The 17,642-nt window shown below is 36.0% G+C and overlaps 1 protein-coding gene across 3 annotated transcripts in view; it reads left to right on the top strand.

Annotated features, from left to right (window-relative positions):
- Positions 1 to 13,033, top strand: part of CEP162 (centrosomal protein 162) — a 44,322-nt gene extending 31,289 nt beyond the window's left edge. For 2 of the 3 annotated variants that reach the window (XM_057369718.1, XM_057369711.1), the window contains exons 21-28: positions 322 to 485; positions 1,847 to 1,951; positions 3,004 to 3,228; positions 3,372 to 4,042; positions 4,826 to 4,967; positions 5,961 to 6,059; positions 8,833 to 8,967; positions 10,661 to 13,032. In XM_057369718.1, coding sequence (XP_057225701.1) covers positions 322 to 485; positions 1,847 to 1,951; positions 3,004 to 3,228; positions 3,372 to 4,042; positions 4,826 to 4,967; positions 5,961 to 6,059; positions 8,833 to 8,967; positions 10,661 to 10,879 — 1,760 coding nt within the window. In that variant the 3' untranslated portion in view covers positions 10,880 to 13,032. Of the gene's footprint in view, positions 1 to 321; positions 486 to 1,846; positions 1,952 to 3,003; positions 3,229 to 3,371; positions 4,043 to 4,825; positions 4,968 to 5,960; positions 6,060 to 8,832; positions 8,968 to 10,660 lie in introns of all 3 variants that reach the window. The other variant, XM_057369727.1, reaches the window with a different exon arrangement.
- Positions 13,034 to 17,642: the final 4,609 nt, after the last annotated feature.

Raw genomic sequence — 17,642 nt, 5'->3', positions numbered from 1 at the left:
CATTCATCTTGATTCTGAAAATCTGTTTGCTAGAGCATGATTGACAATAGATATCCCTGAGATTCTTTTTTAAATGCTTTCTGTGGTGAACCATAAGYCACTGAGTACTGCTATGTATATGAGAAATAAGGTTGGGGTTTTTTTATATTGTTGCTTTTAAAACCTGAAGTAGGATCCTTTTTAAAAACTACTGCAGTAACAGGATTRTCAAAGCAGTAAATGTATGAAATATGCTGAGGAGGATAGTGTTGACTAATTATTCTTTAAATACATAATAATAATACATAATAAAATATTTCTAAAAATGTTTTATTCTTGTAGGTGAGAAGTCTTATGAATTTAAAGTTATGGAAGAATCATACAAACAGGAAATTATTAATTTAAAAAAAAGACTTCAGTGGTATGCAGAAAATCAAGATCTTCTGGATAAAGATGCAGCTCGTCTTAAAGRTGCAAGAGAGGAAATTGAGAAACTAAGACTAGAGGTGATAATATCTAGCTTTATCTAGAAATTGTAACTGGAAATTGTTTCTTTTTCCAGTGATGATGTAATGTAATTCTTTTCTTCATAATAATCCCTTTTCTTCATATATTAGATTGSTTCTGTCTTTGTTATGCTTCTGGGAAAAGTAAACTGGCTTCCCTAAAACCTGCAGATTTCTTGACCTAAGAGAATGAAGTGGATTGTTACATTTACAACTAGGAACACCCCTCTTGTCATTCTGTTTTCCTCCTTTTTGCTCCATGGTAACATGGCAAATTTTTGCTTCTTAAGTACAGTTCTAAATTTTTTCTTAGAAAAAAATCTCAGGTGACTATAGTAGGGAGGAAAAACCTAAAATACTCAAAATGTTAAACAAAACGAAACTGATACACGAATCTTGAACACTGCTGAGATTTGCATTGACTACCTGTCAGTATATTGGACCTAAGATTCACAGAAATAAAGAATTTTACCAGTGCTAAAATATAACTGATCTTGGAAATTTTTCATGRTATTTTATTAGAGAGATTGCAGATAAAAGGAAGTGCTTCTGAAGGAGCAGCCAGGGAAGGAGATCCTTAAACACCACCATATCAAACCTTGATCAAGATATCATTGCTTCCAAAGTAAATATTTTCATTGGTATTTTCTCTGGGCTGGACTGGTGCCTGAAACTCTGGTGSCTCAGGCATAAAMSCATTACTTAAGCTAATATTGCCAATGAGGGAGAGAAATCAAGATAGGAAAACTTGTGAATATCCAGGATGTAATGTCCCTGTGCGGAGATCATAGTGGCTGATGAAGGAAGAAAATTCAGTTTTAGATTATAATGTTGAGTCCYCATGGCCAGACTTCATGGGAGTGCAGGAGCMTGAATTATCCARTTCCTTCCCCTGATTCTGGGACTCAGCTTTTATTTAGGCACAACATAACCTTGCCTTTTGTCTGTGTCTATATTTCATCACAAAGCATAGCATTGCATATCACAAACTATTTCCTAAACTCATCCTGAAGTCATCTTCTTCACTGTACACAGATTCACAGATGCACTGTAGTACTTTATATAATATCTTAAACCTGCATACTGGAAATATAAGAGAAAAAAACAGTTTTACTGGTATGAAGACAAGAGTGTCCCAGAGCTGAAATTCTCTTGATTTCCATAGCTAATTTCAGCTGCTTTGGAGAAGGAAGCTGTCATGTAGGTTAAGAACCTGAAGAATCATTTAGTACAGAAATTACCATTACCAGCTTTTAAGTGGCAGAATACTTCCATTATGTTCTGTGTGTTCAAAATGCTTTTGTACCCAGGACAATGTCTCTGAATACAAATTTCAATTTGTCTTCTCATGAATTGGACAGGTCAATAAGCTCAGAGCTGAAGCAGGAGATCAGTGTGTGCAGCAGAAGAAACGTTTGCGAGACAGAGCAGCAGATGCTAAGAGRATTCAGGATCTTGAGCGACAAGTATGCAATAAAAGATCTGTCTTTCATTTAACCTTTGTTTCAGATAAAGTTTCTTAAAACACCAGTGCTTTCATAAGGATAAAACATTGCATGAAGTTATGTGATAAATTGTGTTATTGAAGACTCAAACACAAAAGGTTGCAATTATTTACTTAAAAAAGCTCTTCTTGCTACTATGTTCTAACAAGCTAATATCCCTTTTAAAATCCTTTAAGATACTGCTTAGACCTTGCAAAGGGGCAAAAGGGTAAAAGCCAAAGCTTGCTGTTTGTCTTTTAAGACTCCTGTCCATGTTCAGAAATCTCTTAACAGTATGACAAATTTCAACCAAGTTGATTCAACAGTAGGGGTTTAAATTCTATTGGATACCTATAMGATTCATGAAAACTTTGGGAGTGGAGACCTTAAAATCCATGTTTCTACTGAAGAAACATCAAGTGGAAGTGGGCCTTCCTGAATATTAGGTGATGGCAGCTGCATTAGTTGGGAATGTGGGACTCATGGGCAAGAGCCTTTGCAGAATTATGATGCAAAAAATATCTTATCCATAGATAAGAAWGGTGCTGGTTGTTAATGATACATGAAAGATGTGAGTTTTACGTTATTGCAGACTACAAAATAAAAGGCACATAATCTGTTATTGGGAGAATAATTCCAGTATTGCTATGAAATATCTCTAATAGTTGGAAAAGTAGAATGTGAATGCAAGTCCAGAAAAAGAGTAAACATGTTCACAGCATGAAGAGCCATGTTCCACTTAAAGGACTTCTTTTTAACTTTCTTAGGACTATTGACATAAGGCARTCTGAAGACCAGAGCAGTATTTTGTTTAAGATCATGTGTAAGTTAGTAAAAGATGTTGAGTCTTGCTTTTCTGTAAACATCATAAATGGGAAGAATGTAAAATAATTCTYGATATCTGCATCTATAGTTTCCATTCTTGACCCACCTTAAGGCAATGAAATTTGTTAACATTCTGTCACTTACTTTTGTATACTTTTTATTCAAACTTTATTTATTTTTGACCTTTGACTTAATTTTCTTATGAATAGATCAGAGAAATGGAAGGAATTCTGAAAAGAAGGTATCCAAATTCTTTGCCTGCTTTGATTTATGCTGCTGCTGCTGCTGAGAAAACTAATGATCTTTCAGCTAAAACAAACACAACTGAATTTTTGGAGAGAAGAATAAAGAAATTAGAAACAGAACTTGAAGGTAAAGATGATGAAGCTAAGAAAAGTCTCCGTGCCATGGAACAGCAATTCCAAAAAGTAAAGGTAAAAGCTGAGTAGTCTTTGTATCCTATCCTCTGAAATCTTGCTTCAGATGGGCAGTAACTTTAAAKAATAATAGAAAGAGCTAATAAWAACAGCATACTCATGAAACTGCTTWWTGTCCCTGGTTTCTACTCCCCTCCTAGATACAGTATGAGCAAAGACTTTTAGAGCTTGAGCAACTACTTGCCTATGAATTTGGGAATGAAACACCAAAACTGAATGGGGATAAAGCCAGCTCTACAGAACTTGAACAGGAGCTTCAGAATCTAAAGAAGACTCATCAGATCACTGTTGGAAACCTCCAGACAGAAATTGAAAATCTTAAAAGTCAAAATTCCCAATTAAAACTTAGAAGTAAAAATGATAATAAAGACCTAGAGTCCATGGACTCTAAGATAAAACAAGGTAACGCAAAAGACAGATTATTAAAACTAAATGAAGAACTGGTTAACAAAAATAGAGAAATACAAGACCTTACAAAAACTGTAGAAAAACTTCAGAAAGAAAGGATGGTGATGTTGTCTGATAATAATTTGAGAAATAAAACAAACACTAATGGAAACTCTGCAGAGGTCTTGAAAAAGAATACTTCAGCAACAAATAAAAGGAATTCCAACGACAGTGAACCCTTCCTAAACATTTTCAATGATGACAAAATACATCAACCACCTAGCTTTTCTGATTCTCATCTCTCAGAAGTTCTGCAAGAAAATGCACATCTGAAAGAGGAGCTGGAGAGATTGTCTCTAGAAATGAGCCAGCAGCGGGTGAAGTCTCAAGCAGCACTGGCTTATTCTGAAAATAACATACGAAGGTAAATGCTTGACATATTCCTTTAAAAACCTTATTAAAGTATTGGCAGATGCAGAGTTGAAGTGGCACATTAACATGTCAGCCGTGTGTGAAGGTTGCTTATGCCTTCAATTGTACTGTTTGTTTTCTGGCTTTAAGAAGGGTTTAGGGTTTTTTTAAAATGTTATTTTCGGGGTTTTTTTAAGCAGTGCACTGTTTGTTCTTTCTACAATTTCTTATGCTTTTGAAGAAAACATCTCAGTATAAATAATTCTGTCTTAGATGCTTTGTGTTGCATAGCATTAGTATTTCAAATGTGTACTTTCCTTCAAACCTATGATTTCAGTGGGRTTTACTTGGACAACTGTGGAAACCTATTTCACCTTGTCTCCCTTATATCCCTTCAGAGTCAAAGTAGAAAACACTGGTACATTTAGATTGCAGCACATTCTTTTCCAAAATAGATRCCTAAAAGGATTAGGTATTATGATTTAAAAGCATGTGTTTTCTCATCATCRTTTTAATAAGAAGCCAGCAAAGATGATTGACTGAAATTTTCTGTATCCTAACTGCCTCTGATTAAATGATACACATATCCAGCATTGTAGATTTCTCAACCTTTCATCCCTCCAGAGCAGTAGAAGGAATGGTGGTACTGTCTTGCAAGATTTTGTTATGAAGTATCAAAGACATGCCACTTTTAACATTTTTGATATTTTGTATGTCCAAGTGAGAAACTGCTGCATTTTTGATGAACTGTCTGTAGCTGCTTTACTACATCTTACTTTCCTCTTGCTCTGTTCAGGATGCAGGAAGACACAGCAGAATACATTGCATCTCTGAAAGCTTCCCACCAGATGGAAGTCGAGAAGCTAGTTTGTCAACATGCTAAAGAGCATTCTACTTCTAAAGTAGCTGAACTAAAGAACAGAATTTCAACACAGGAGGTAAGATACAGTACATGCATTCATTACATATATCTATATCTTAAAGTTATTTCTTTCTGCATTACTATAAACTTACTTTCTTTGAAGTAGGACTTATTGCTTTAAAAATCAGCCTGTGCCACAGTATTCACAGAACYCCAGAATGGCTGAGGTTGGAAGGGACCTCTGAAGGTCATCTTGTCCAACCACCATGCTCAGGGGTTCATCCAGGATCACRTCCAAGTGACTTTTGAGTATCTCTAAGAGGGTGATTCCACAACTTCTCTGGGTTGTTTTACACATGGTAGAAAGTGTAGAAAGAGGTATTGCATTCAGATTATTTGAGAACTTTTTAAAATAAGGAAAGTAGCTTTGAAGACTGAGACTTGTTTTAATATACTACGTATGTAGCTGTGAGCTATTTAACAACCCATGTAGAGCACTATGAACTAGCATGCACACACACACACATGTTAGAGGCAGTGTTTTTAATGCATACATCACTTACACCTGCAGTACTGCAGTCATAGAGTCAGAGRATGTTAARGGGTCAGAATGGACCTTAAAGATCATCTAATCCCWGCCCCCTTGCCATGGACAGGAACACCTCCCACTCGATCAGATTGTTCAAYGYCTTACCCAASCWGRCTTTGAACACTGCCAGGTTTGGGWCATCCATAGCTTCCCYGGGCARCCTGTTCCAGTGCCTCACTARCCTCTCAGTAAAGAATTTCTTCACAATAWCTAACTTAAATTTCCCCTCTTTCAATTTTTGCCCATTACTCCTTGTGCTATTGTAACAGTTCCTGATGAAGAGTCTCTCTCTGRCTTCYGTKTAGGCCCCCTTCAGATACTGGAAATTTGCTATATGGTCTCCACACAACCTTCTCTTCTCTAGGYTGAACACCTCCRACTTTCTCAGTAYTGTTTATAGTTTTCTGTACTTTTCTTGCATTGGTTTTCACATGTTAGCATATATAAATTAATGAAAAACCATTTTAAAATTTTTTGTAGATAYTAATCAAACATCTTCAAGAACAACTTGGTGAACAAGAGAGACATCAAGAAGCTCTTTTAGTTTCACAGATACGAGAGCGACTCCTAGAAAAAGAGGTACATTTAAATTTCAGTTGGGGGTAACTTAGTCTGATAAGAGTTTTCACTTTAACTCATATCAAGCCTCAAATAATATTTAGTAAAATAARTCTTAGGCATAAAATCTTTGTCAGTTGTTTCTACAACAATTATACCTAAGAATGAAAGGTTTTTCTAATATGACCAGGAGAACAACATAGAACAGAAGGCAGAACTTTGACCTTTTTGATTTGAATCTTCTTATTATTGTTTTTATTTTGTTAGAATTGTCTGACATCTGTATGAAATTTGATCAGCAGGTTAATCCAGGCTTTCATATCCTCTGAGAGTTATAGTGGGTAGTAGTAAATAGACCACAGGATTTTTTTCTTTATTCCTCTTTATTAAGAGAATTTTTTATTATTGTTTTCAAAAGCCTTTGTTTATTCATYCTCCATTGCCATAAAACTGACTTAGGCAATTATATCCTTGGTTTTCTTCTCTGCTATCTCTGAAACTTAAGGTCTCTTAAGAAAGGAAAGTTAGCTGTAAAAGTTGCAAAATTCAGTGGGTTTTGAAAGAAGCATAGGTTTTTTTTATCTTCTACTTCTATTAATAGCATATAATCTAAAAACTACACTTATTCTTGTCTTTGGTTTTGATCTTTTAATGTTGTATCAAATTGTTGCCCATCCTTTAGCTCAAGGTTTTTTGGATTATTGGCTAAGCTTTTGTTGTTCTTGAAGTACTGCCAATCTTTTTCTTACCACCTCCKGTCAGGAGGAGGATGTAGCCTGTGTAGCATCATGCCTATGCTTAACTTACCATCTCTTTGATGTATGAACATCATTAATTTTAACTTAATTTTGATAATACTCTAACTTGCAAGGGTTATTAAAAGCAATTCATCTTAATCTCGCTAAGCTCAGAATTATCTGGGTATTTATTTTACACAAGCAAAATTCCACCTCTATTGTGACATATTTGTTTGAAAGTGTGACTTTGTAGGAAGAGGAAAAAAGTCCTATTAAACAAGTTCTGYTCTTGCAGAATAAAGGCTGAGACTTTGGGTTCATATTCTGAATTTAACAATAGATGTTGGCCTTCTGTACAAAGTTTGTTTCGTTCCAGTGATCTCAGTATATGTAATACTTCTTCCTGGGAAAACAGGGCAACAGTGCAATGAGACAGATGTTATTTATTTGTTTCCTCTATGACTGCTTTACAGATTATTAACAGTGATGGTTTAAGAGAGTGATCATCCAGTCTGATTCCCATGTTGCAGGCCAACTTCAAGGTGCTGGCATTTAGGGAAATGTARAAGAGTGTCTTTGTTACAGAAACCATTGCAAGACTGTACCCAGAGAAATATCTATGTAAAGCCTTGTTTTTGCCCTGTAGCACTATTTCTGTGCTGCTTATAAAATATATTTTAAGCATTAAATGGTTGAATAAGTTTTGCTGAGGAAAAAAAGACAACCAAAGCTGCAAACAGAATCAGTAATGATAGGGAAAGACACCTCACTGGTAATAGGACTGAGTCCTCTGTCTAAAATGGTGGTACCTCAAAAAAGGCAAACCTTTTCYTGAGGCTTCCTGGAAGATTGTAATTTCAGTATTAATTTCAGAATGGCTGTTGATGGATGTTTTTCATTAACTGTGTACTTCTTTTSCTTAACAGCTTGCACATAGCATTGCGTTGTATTTGACGTGGTTCTGTTGTTGGTAAAATACACAGAGCCCATTTTCCCCTGGGGCATTTTCCCTTCACGACATCTTTCCAGTATAACTTTTTTACTGTATTTAATTATATACTTGAGACCACGCATCAGCCCTTCCCTTCAGTGGGGCAGCTCACCAGCCAAGCAGCAGGCACTCAGTTTCACAGACCTTTTGAAATTAAGATTTCTGCTCCTCTGGCAAGTGTGACTGAACAGATTCAAAGCTGCTGGAGTAATGGACARGCAAAAATGTACTAACATAGGCCTTGTTATTTTCTGAAATACACCTTAAAATATGGAAATAATAGTAAGCCACCTTAGARTAATTTCTCAGTAGGAGTGACAGTATGTTACAAAGACAAAATGCTTCTCAGCTACTTGAATTCACAGCAGAGAGCCAAGGATGGCTGAGTGCTTGAAGAGGGTTAGCAGCTCTCAAATATATTCGGTAAGGGGAGCTTAAGAGTGACCAAAGAATACTTAAGATGTTAAATGAAGAAATATCAAGTTACTTAAAATAGACAAAAATTGAGAATAGACAATAATTGAGAATAAAGTAGGGCTTTATAAGAAAACTTCCCCGAATTTCTGGAGGATTAGGAAATCAGTTTTAAGTTATTGTCAAGTTGACTTTACCTGGTAATCATTAAACTTACATGGAGTCTTGTCTAAACATCTCTGTTAGCAGCATGTYCTTAATTAATTTAGTCCTTAGAAATACACTGGTAACTTTTATATTTGGTCTTTATCCAGGGTGTGAGAAGGGATTGTGTAAGAACATCTAATCATAATATTCTCTGTYAACTTTTGTTGTATGAAGGATAAAATTTGACAGAACACAATCACGTCATAGCATTATTAACAGGACTGGATTTATCAAAGAGACTTTAATGTTCTCAGGCTATTTCTTAGAAATGAAAAGTCCTAATATAAGTCCCTGAGGCCTTGTTAAAACTTTTGAACAAAGGAAATTYCTCTTTTATGTCTTCCTTTCCACAGCTTTTGAATGGAATGGTTAAACAACACAAATACATTTTTAAAGGAATCTGTTTTATACACTGCTTAACAATTTTCATCAATTCTCTTTGTAGGTGACAAAATTGTTGGAAGAACTGAGAGAGGCTAGGGAGAGCCAGAGTCCTGAAATGAAACATTTCTTATGCCTGGAAAAGAAAATCAAGCACATAGARAGCAGACATGCAGAAAGAGAGCATGAAATTCAAAAGGTACACCAGATTATAACTGCATTTACTTCTCAAGAGCAATTTATTGGTTTAACTGTAATTTTATAGTATTTATTCAGGCTTATTTAGCTCATACTGCAGGAGGACAAGTAGTTTTTATGCAGCATGGGTTTGTCTTTGCCTGCTAACCCAAGGGAATGCGGGTGCAGGTCTGGTTAGCTCACCCTTGCTGGGGTGATTCAGATTACTCATGCAACTTCCTGCAGCCTGGTCTAAGAAGGCCTTGCTGTTGCAGAGGGTTGGACTGTGTGACCTCTGGAGGTCCCTTGTATCATTTGCTTATTACACACTTCATACATCAGTTACAGAATGAAAGCAAGCTACTGAAAAGCTGACCAGAATTGGAATGCACTGTTTAAGCTATGATATATTCTTCAATTGAATTGTAATTATCTAGTCCTAGCAGCCCTATTCAGAAAAGCTGCATTAAAAGTATAGAAACATTTTATTTTTAATTTTAAAACCAGATCTTAAGGAATCCACTTTTATGTACAGTTGTGAAGAAGGATTTATTATACATTTCTATGTCAGATATTATTTTCTTTTTTAAAAAAACTGTGCCTAAAACATGTCATTAGATTAAGGATAAACCYTATTGCCACTGATGTTTTTATTATTTTTGTTCACATTCTGTCATGCTAAAGGTGACTGTAATACAGTTCATTTTTTTGCTATTAATTTGTTTTTGTATGATRTGAACATTTTTTTACCATTTCTGTAAAGTGTTTCCTGCTACCTGCTCTGTGATCTATCTTCACTGAATACCMATAGTATTTACTAAGATGTCTTGCAATATTTTTTTAAAAAAAAATAAGTAATAGTATACATAATTAGTACTAAATAATTTAATCTTTTCATGGTGCTACTGCCCTTGTTATGTATTAAGCTTTGGGTTTTGTTTTATCCTCGTTCTGCACCTTTAACCATCAGCACAGGTGCATTGAACAGTGGYCCAAATGAATTATATCAAAATGAAYAGTGTAAAAAAGGTAATTGCTGAGYAAGAAATTAACAGGTTATCTTTAGTATCAAACTGCAAATATGATAATTATGACATTTAAGAGAATCTATTACAATTAATTGTGCTGTGGAGATTTTGATATCTTATGGYACTCCTTAAATTGTATAATTTAACAGGATTGTGTCAGGGATTCATGTTAAAGTTATTCAGACCTTTATCTGCAGCAATAGCATCAGATATTTGTGGTTACAGGATATTTTCTGATAATTCATRGGACTTGTGGCTTTTAGAAGTAGAGTAGTAGGCTACAACGTCATTCAGATTTGGTTTGTTTGTTTTATAGAGTGTTATTTTAATTAATTAAGTGGCAATTCACAAAGTTAATTTTGATCTATAGAGGGTTTTATGTTATATGCTCAGCTTTGTCTTAAATATTCRAATTGCTGCTTTGGAGACRGTAAATTAAATTCYCCTGGGTGTCATTAGTCAATAATCRATTCTACCCTTCTGTCATTAATGCAAATTTTTAAAGGAATTAATTGCTATCGGAATGATTTTTGTAATATTCAGAACAAGTTGTTTCCACTTAATGTGAGCAATCAGCTTTGAGACTGAACATCAGATAAATGATGTGGCAGATTTTTGCAAAGGGCAGCAGTGGCTGAGTATTGGACTAGGAAGCCTCAGTGCTGACTTTGTTCTGATTAATTGCAGGCAGCCCAGCTAACACAGCACATTACTGAAGCAAGGCAGAGCCAGGAGGTTGAGAAGTGGMGGAGGCTGGCACAGCAGAAGAACCAGGAACTGGAGAAATTTCGAATGGAATTGGATTCAATATTGGATGTTCTACGTGAACTGCAGAAACAAGGGGTTGTTATTCCTGCACCTGATTCCAGTGGATACAGAATGACAGACAGCTCTTGGAAGACATGAWTAGGSAGTAGTTAAGTAGAGAAGCAGAATTTTAATACTCAAAGTTATGTAAAGAAAATGTTATTGAAAATCATTAATGTAACACTCAAAAATTGCATTGCATTCTAATCTTCTCTGGAATTTCTCACATCCAGAGACAGTTTTGCACTGAGCAATACTCTAGTTATATTGTATGTGTTCTGTTTTGTTGGTAATAAAGTTACATATTTATATTTTTTAATAAGAAGAATATTGAGTTTATTCCATAAATTYAATTACCATTGAAAAATTCCCTTTTTCACGTACTGTAGAACATGCCTGAATATTTTTAACCTTTGTTTCTACCTTGTCTTGTCGTGATTTCTTGGCAAAAAATTTGAGCTGTTTGGTTTGGAGAAATAAGCTGTTTGGTTTGTATGTTTAGTGTATGGCAATAATGTATTTAATTCTGTTGGRCAAGAAAATTGTCCTTTTCTAGCATTTGCTCCCTCCAATTCTTATAATATTCCTTCCCTTACSTTTAAGATCCCTTCCAAATTATTAAATGATTGGAGGGCTGGAGCAGAGCAAGCGTTCCCTGGTGATGTTCAAATTCAAGCTGTTCTTTGTTTACTTTTCAGATAATTCCAACTGTGCTGGTAAGACTGATGGCAGARTGGGTCTAGCTGAATTCTTACAGGGCAGATACAGAAAAGGTCTATAAAATACAGCGTGAGAGTTGTGTCTCTTTTAAAAGGGAAGGCTGTACTGATKAGGTTTTTACAATGGACTCTTCAGGATCTGTCATGGTAAGTACCTCTCAAGATGATCTTGACAGACAAAGAGACCAGTCAAATGAGAAGRCATTGTGCTAAAGCTCAGACTTGAGGGATGTATAGGTGGGAAAATTTAGAATTAAAATATTGAGMAAGTTAGGAAAAGAGCTAGGAAAAAAAAAAACAACAACAAAAAACCCACTACCAAACAAACCAAAAACCAAACAAAAGAAACCCCAATACTAAAGTCCTCAGGAGTGACAAAGGAGATGAGTTTGCTTAAACAGGAATAATCCACCACCCAGTACCAAATGTGGAAATAACTTTCTGCTGAACTGACAGGCATCATGGCAGGAAACACTGCATACTGGAGATGGCTGCCTTCTCCCTCTCCTCCCCCCTGCCAGAGTTACCTGTGCTGCGAGCATGTACGTGGGAACAATTCCTACTGCATCACAAATGTGAACCTTAAGGTGCTAAGCTTTTGGTCTCTTCTTGCAAGAGAGAGATGGACCCAGTGGAGGGAAAAGAAGAATCATCACACCAGGAAATGCAGCCCTAGGAACCTCTGAAGCCACAGGAATTGTGCTGCTCCAGAGAGGAGACTGGGGGGGATGATGAGCACATCTATTACACCTGACATATATGGAAAACCTGCTGCTAAAAGCAAGAAGCAGCAACTCAAAATAAAGAAAATTCAAAATAGATGATGGCAGCTATTTGGTGGTTGGAAGGAATGCCTTTCCAACAAATCAGTACATTATTAGGTTGAAGTTTCAGTGGCTGCAAGTCCTCAAGAATTCCRTAGCACATATATTCAGGTTCTGTCTTAATCAACTATACTTATTTAGGGTCAYGAGAAGATAAAAGCTAGAATGTACTCCTCAGGTCTCTGAGGACCTGTAGTATTGGTTCAAACTAGTACTTAAATCAGATGTGAAATAGTTCAGGTATGTGCATGTGTTTATGTATCATGTTCTTTAGGGACCAGCAGTAAATGTTCATTTTCTTTCATACAGGCATGTGGCTGAGCATGCATAAAAAACAAAAAGAGTACAACTAATTATACCATATAGGCATAGATAGTGCTTAAGTGCAAGGATTTTTTTTTTTTGGCACATACATAAACATAAAATGAGACTGCATACACATATATATATATATAGGTATTAAAAAAGGATGGTCAGTTGCCCATTAATATGGTAATCTTGGTTGTTTCATGTTCAGGTATTTTCAGGATTTTTATTTTGTCCCTACCCTACAAAGTATTAGTCTATATTCATAAAATGTGTAAATAYAAAAATGCTTTGTATATAAAATATCAGTTATGTGTAAATATGATGGATTTTTATTGATTAGGGTCTGTTTTGCGAATAAAAAGGATAAAAATTTAATAGTTTCAACTTACTTATTTCCTGTACAATTTGCTATATGTGTAACACTGTATTAAAATGTGTGACCTGAAGTGAGAGATATTTTTTCAACTACTGCAACCCTTGTGTTTCCAGAGAGGTCAGCTCCTGAACAGAGGTTCCTAGACAGGAATCCTAGAGGAAGCATTTCTKGTTACTGGAAACTCTCACAAGTATGATGCTGAAGTCATCAAGAGAGAGTTGCCTTAATCTTCATGCAGTTCATTCAAACACTCATTACAATTCTTGCAGCCAGTTCTCAGCAAATGCTGGCATCTTACATAGTTTGAACCTAAATTCTCTCTCTGAACCTGTTTTACTGAGCAGGGACAGTAATTTTTACCATTACTTTAAGCTGTCATATGCTTTCTGCTGTGTTCTCACATGTATTTATGCAGTTGTACACTCACTTTGAAGAGTGCTCTTCAGTTTTTAGGCATTTACCATGAAGTGGATGCTCCACAGAGTAACAAACTGTCTCTGGGTTTGAATGGCTGGAAGGTAGGGTGTTCCTTCTAGACAACTAAAGGGCAAGTTTTAAGTTCTCTGAAATCTGAGGATTTCAGTGTGATCTTTCAAGGAGTTACATAATTAYAGACTCCTCGCATATTTTTCCACTTCTTGTGCCATCCTATCTCCTCATGCATTTCGAGGAGGCAACATAATGGATGGATTAAAAGAATCAAACATAATGTCTTTAAATCGTTGCCTAATGCTTAGTTGGACTTCATCTGTTTGCAGCAAAGCAGCTGGAGTATARTAATTTGAATTGTCATGTTTGAAGCTTTTAAGAAATCAAGTGAACAGCTGGCTAGGTGACTCAGTGACCTAAATTTCTTCAAGAGAGGAAAACATGTGCAGAAAAGGATCAGATTTCATTGTGGCACTTGCAGCAGAGATAGCAGCAGTGTGTTCCATTTCAAGTTCTCTGAAATGCATGTCAAAATGGTTCATGTAATAAATTAAAAGGGTTGTCCTGAATGAAGACTTTATTTGATAGCACATGATGCATTTTGAAGTCTGCCCCTCTATCACATACTTGACCTATTCTGGAAAATATAAGTAAAAGGGCAGGTATGTGCAAGTCCAGTTCTGCAGGAAATGGGGGGGTCATGGATCAAGTGCTGTCCTTACTCTTGAACAGAAATCTGATCTCTGAATTAAAACTGGCCTTTCATACAGCTAACTACACACCTCTCATCCAAAAAAAGAAAGCATAGGCATCCAATTCTTGCTCTCGTTGGAGAACATGTGGTAGAAGATTCTTCTTCTATGTCATCCTTGCTCCCTTACAATATCCAAGGCTAAAAAACAGAAAAAAATATCAGCATTGTGGAATTCAAATCTAGGGCTAAGGTGCATAAATACTTAATTTCATGACAAAATACCTCATTTACTTCACCRTATAGTCTCAGAGGTTGTATAGATCTGGCTTGTGGTAGAGTTGTTCACAGTTTTACCATTCTCTTTCTTTATGAGCAGGCATTTAATGATTTTACATTATAGCTTTGGGGGTTTGCCTTTTTTTTTTTTAAAGGTAGACAGCAAACTTGTTTACACAGAAGAGCGTTTTGCAAGTGTTTACCTTTGAAAACTGGAATATATAACTTGACCTAGTAAGCTCCTACAGAATACAAGACATGTTTATGCAAACATATCTAGATGGTTTAGAGTTGTCTCACTGCAGTTAACTGCTGCAGGTGGTGCATTTGTACTGAACTTTGAGAAGAGTTTTGAGGCTAAGCAGTAATAAAACTCACAAAAATTCCATTTTCAAACATCATTAAATTCCAAGGACTCCTTTTGAAGCATGACTCTCATCAGAACACTTTCTATTCTTGTTATAGTGAACCAATGAGTTGGTTTTCTGGGAAAAGATTAGTTTTTAAAAACATATTATATATTGCCCTTTCCCCTGAGGAAATATGTCTGTTCTTAAAAAGGAAAAAGAAGGCTGTTAAAATAGCTACGGTGGAAAACTGCAGAATGTTTTTGCATTTGCTTTTGGCTCTGCTTTAAGGCAGAGGCAGAGCAAAAATCTGAATCAGACTAATGCTGCCACAGTGCCTCTGAAGTGGTGTGGGAACTCGACAGTGGGAACAGGTTATTTTTCTGGGAAAAGCAGCATGAAGGACTTTAAATATAGAAGGGAGATAAGATGAAAAAGGAACCATCATCAGGAAAGAACAGAAGCAGGAACCAAACACTTAAATAGCTTTACAGGATTAATATTTGCTTCAGAAGGACATTAACAATGCAATTTAAATGTGTTGTAAGTTAAGATGGTATTATCTCTTGGTCATTTTATTAAGTACCTGTCATCTAGGCTTTATTGTCAAATCCATACACAAAATCCTTTTTCTCCTCAGAATAGCAGTTATATGCCCAAAGAAAAGCCACTAGGATTCAAGGAAGCAGAAGAAAAGTATAAGCCAGCCTACAGGGAATAGCAGCATCTTCTTTTTCTAAAACCACAYCTTCATTATTTTGAAACTTCTGAAACTTTTGAGATTTCTTCCCCAAAAGTGTTCTCAGCACTGGAACAGACTGTGCAGGGAAGCGATGGAGTCACCATCCCTAGAGGTTTTAAAGAGCCATGTAAATGTGGCACAGGAGATCGTTTAGAGGGGAACTTGGCAGTGCTGAGTTAATGGTTGGWCATCATGATCTTAAAGGTCTTTTTGCAATCTAAATAATCTATGAATAGTCTTAAATACTTTAAAAATCACTTTCATTTCTCAGTTGCAGAGATGGATTCCATGTAGATTTTCCCTTCCTTCAAGCAGCATTTCTGTTTTCAAGCATGGCAAAGGAMAAAATAAAATAAAAATAATAGCTCAAACATTACTAAAGGCAGCTCACTCATSCAGAAATAGGCTATAAAAGCCCCGCTTATACAAGTCCCACAACGTGCTAGCAAGAACAATATTGATCTTTAAAGTTTATTGAGGTGCCTCAGCAGGAATGCCTCTCTGCATTCAGAGACAGATTTCCCAAATTTCTTAATTTAGGAAAAGGAAAGTCCACACCTACAGCCTTCATACTTGTGATTATGTACTTCCTGTGAAAAGGCCTTTTCTGCACCTGAAACATTTTACTGGAGATGGCCATTACAGCCCACGAAGCTGTGTTCATGTAGAACAGGGTTCATTTCATTCTTCTCTGGAAACTATTTTCATCAATAATCTGCTAGTTTTAAATAGTCTCTTCTTTGCTTTAAGTATAATCCTGTTACTTTGAACATGAGCAAGCATTGCAAGAATTGCTTTCCAAAACAGGAAATTTAGCAATAAGCAGTGTGTAATAAGGGCACAGGAGATAAAAACAAAAGATGTTTCCTGCACTCTTCCTATATAATTTGTGTTCTTTACGTGCTCAACCCATTCACTCCTTTTGTAAGGTGAAGAAGGGATAAATTAATCAGCATTTAAGTGGCTGAAGAATGTCTCTAACCTTCAATACAGATGTGTTGTATACAAAACATGTTAATTTAAAGAAAACCCAGTTGGGCACAATGTCTGGAATCCACTATTTTCATTTCAATTAAGAACTTCCTTCWGAGCATTCTCCAAATCCAGCAAAGGATCTGAACCTGGTACCTCTGCATCCTATGTGCTTGCTCTGAAACCATTCAGTCRTTAGTTACCATCTCTTGAAGAAAGCTGGAATATAATTTTAAGTACTCTCAAAGGTTCAGAACTTTATTCCATCTCTAAAAAATAAAGGTTGAAACTACACCTATTCAAATCCTTATCAAATCTTTCACTGAGAGAACAGCTGGGGTTGCAACACTATCCCAACTGAGTAAAAAAGATGAAGGAGCAAGCAYATCTTAGCTACACTTTTGGAGTTGATCCTCTCAACCACTCAAGGCCTGCTCGCACTTAAGCCCATAAGCAAAGAAATGACCATTTCAAAGGCCAAAAGGCATTGAAAGGTTCAGCCTATAAGCAACACCAGCTCAATATACCACCACTATTTGCATGTAGTAACTTTATTGGCAAAAGAAAAATAAGTTTTTTTCTTATTTCCTGGGATTTAGCTACTGAATCCTGTGTTTACTGAACTGGAAGTTCACATCAGCAACTTAAAAAAAAAAAGAGATAAAGAGCCAAATCACAGTTTGTGTTTGTGTGTAGAATACAAATTCCACGTCCTCACAGGGCAGCTGCTGGGGTGTCACTCTGAATTCTAATTACAGGAACCAATTTGTTCTTACTCAGCAGCAGGTGATGATAGCATTTTGTAAACACTGTTACCAAACAATTTGCAAGGTATTTCTTCTGGAAGCTTTGTAAATTGGGTTTAACCTGCACAGAAAAGCAGTTAGGAATAAGAAATTGAACTTAATTCCAAGCAGTTATTTATTGTGCTGCTCAACTTCAGGCATCCGTATTGGGAGAAGCAGAAACTACAGAACCTCCCCAGGTGTTGTTTATTCCTTTCTTCAGTCTTAGTTTGAGATTTACACTTTTCTTGGCCAAGGAATTTCCATAAAGCTCCCAATGCCAGGCTCCAGTCTTCACAGTCCTTGTTAATTATTATCCTTCAGAAGCTGGTCATAAGCTGTCATTTAAAAATGAAGAACAAAAACAAAAAAAAAAAAACAACAAAAAA

Source organism: Malurus melanocephalus, unplaced genomic scaffold (genome assembly GCF_030028575.1).
Source record: "Malurus melanocephalus ecotype Western Australia unplaced genomic scaffold, MMel_1.1 scaffold_4, whole genome shotgun sequence".
Taxonomy (NCBI): Eukaryota; Metazoa; Chordata; class Aves; order Passeriformes; family Maluridae; genus Malurus; species Malurus melanocephalus.
This window is presented reverse-complemented; position numbering and strand designations above follow the sequence as displayed.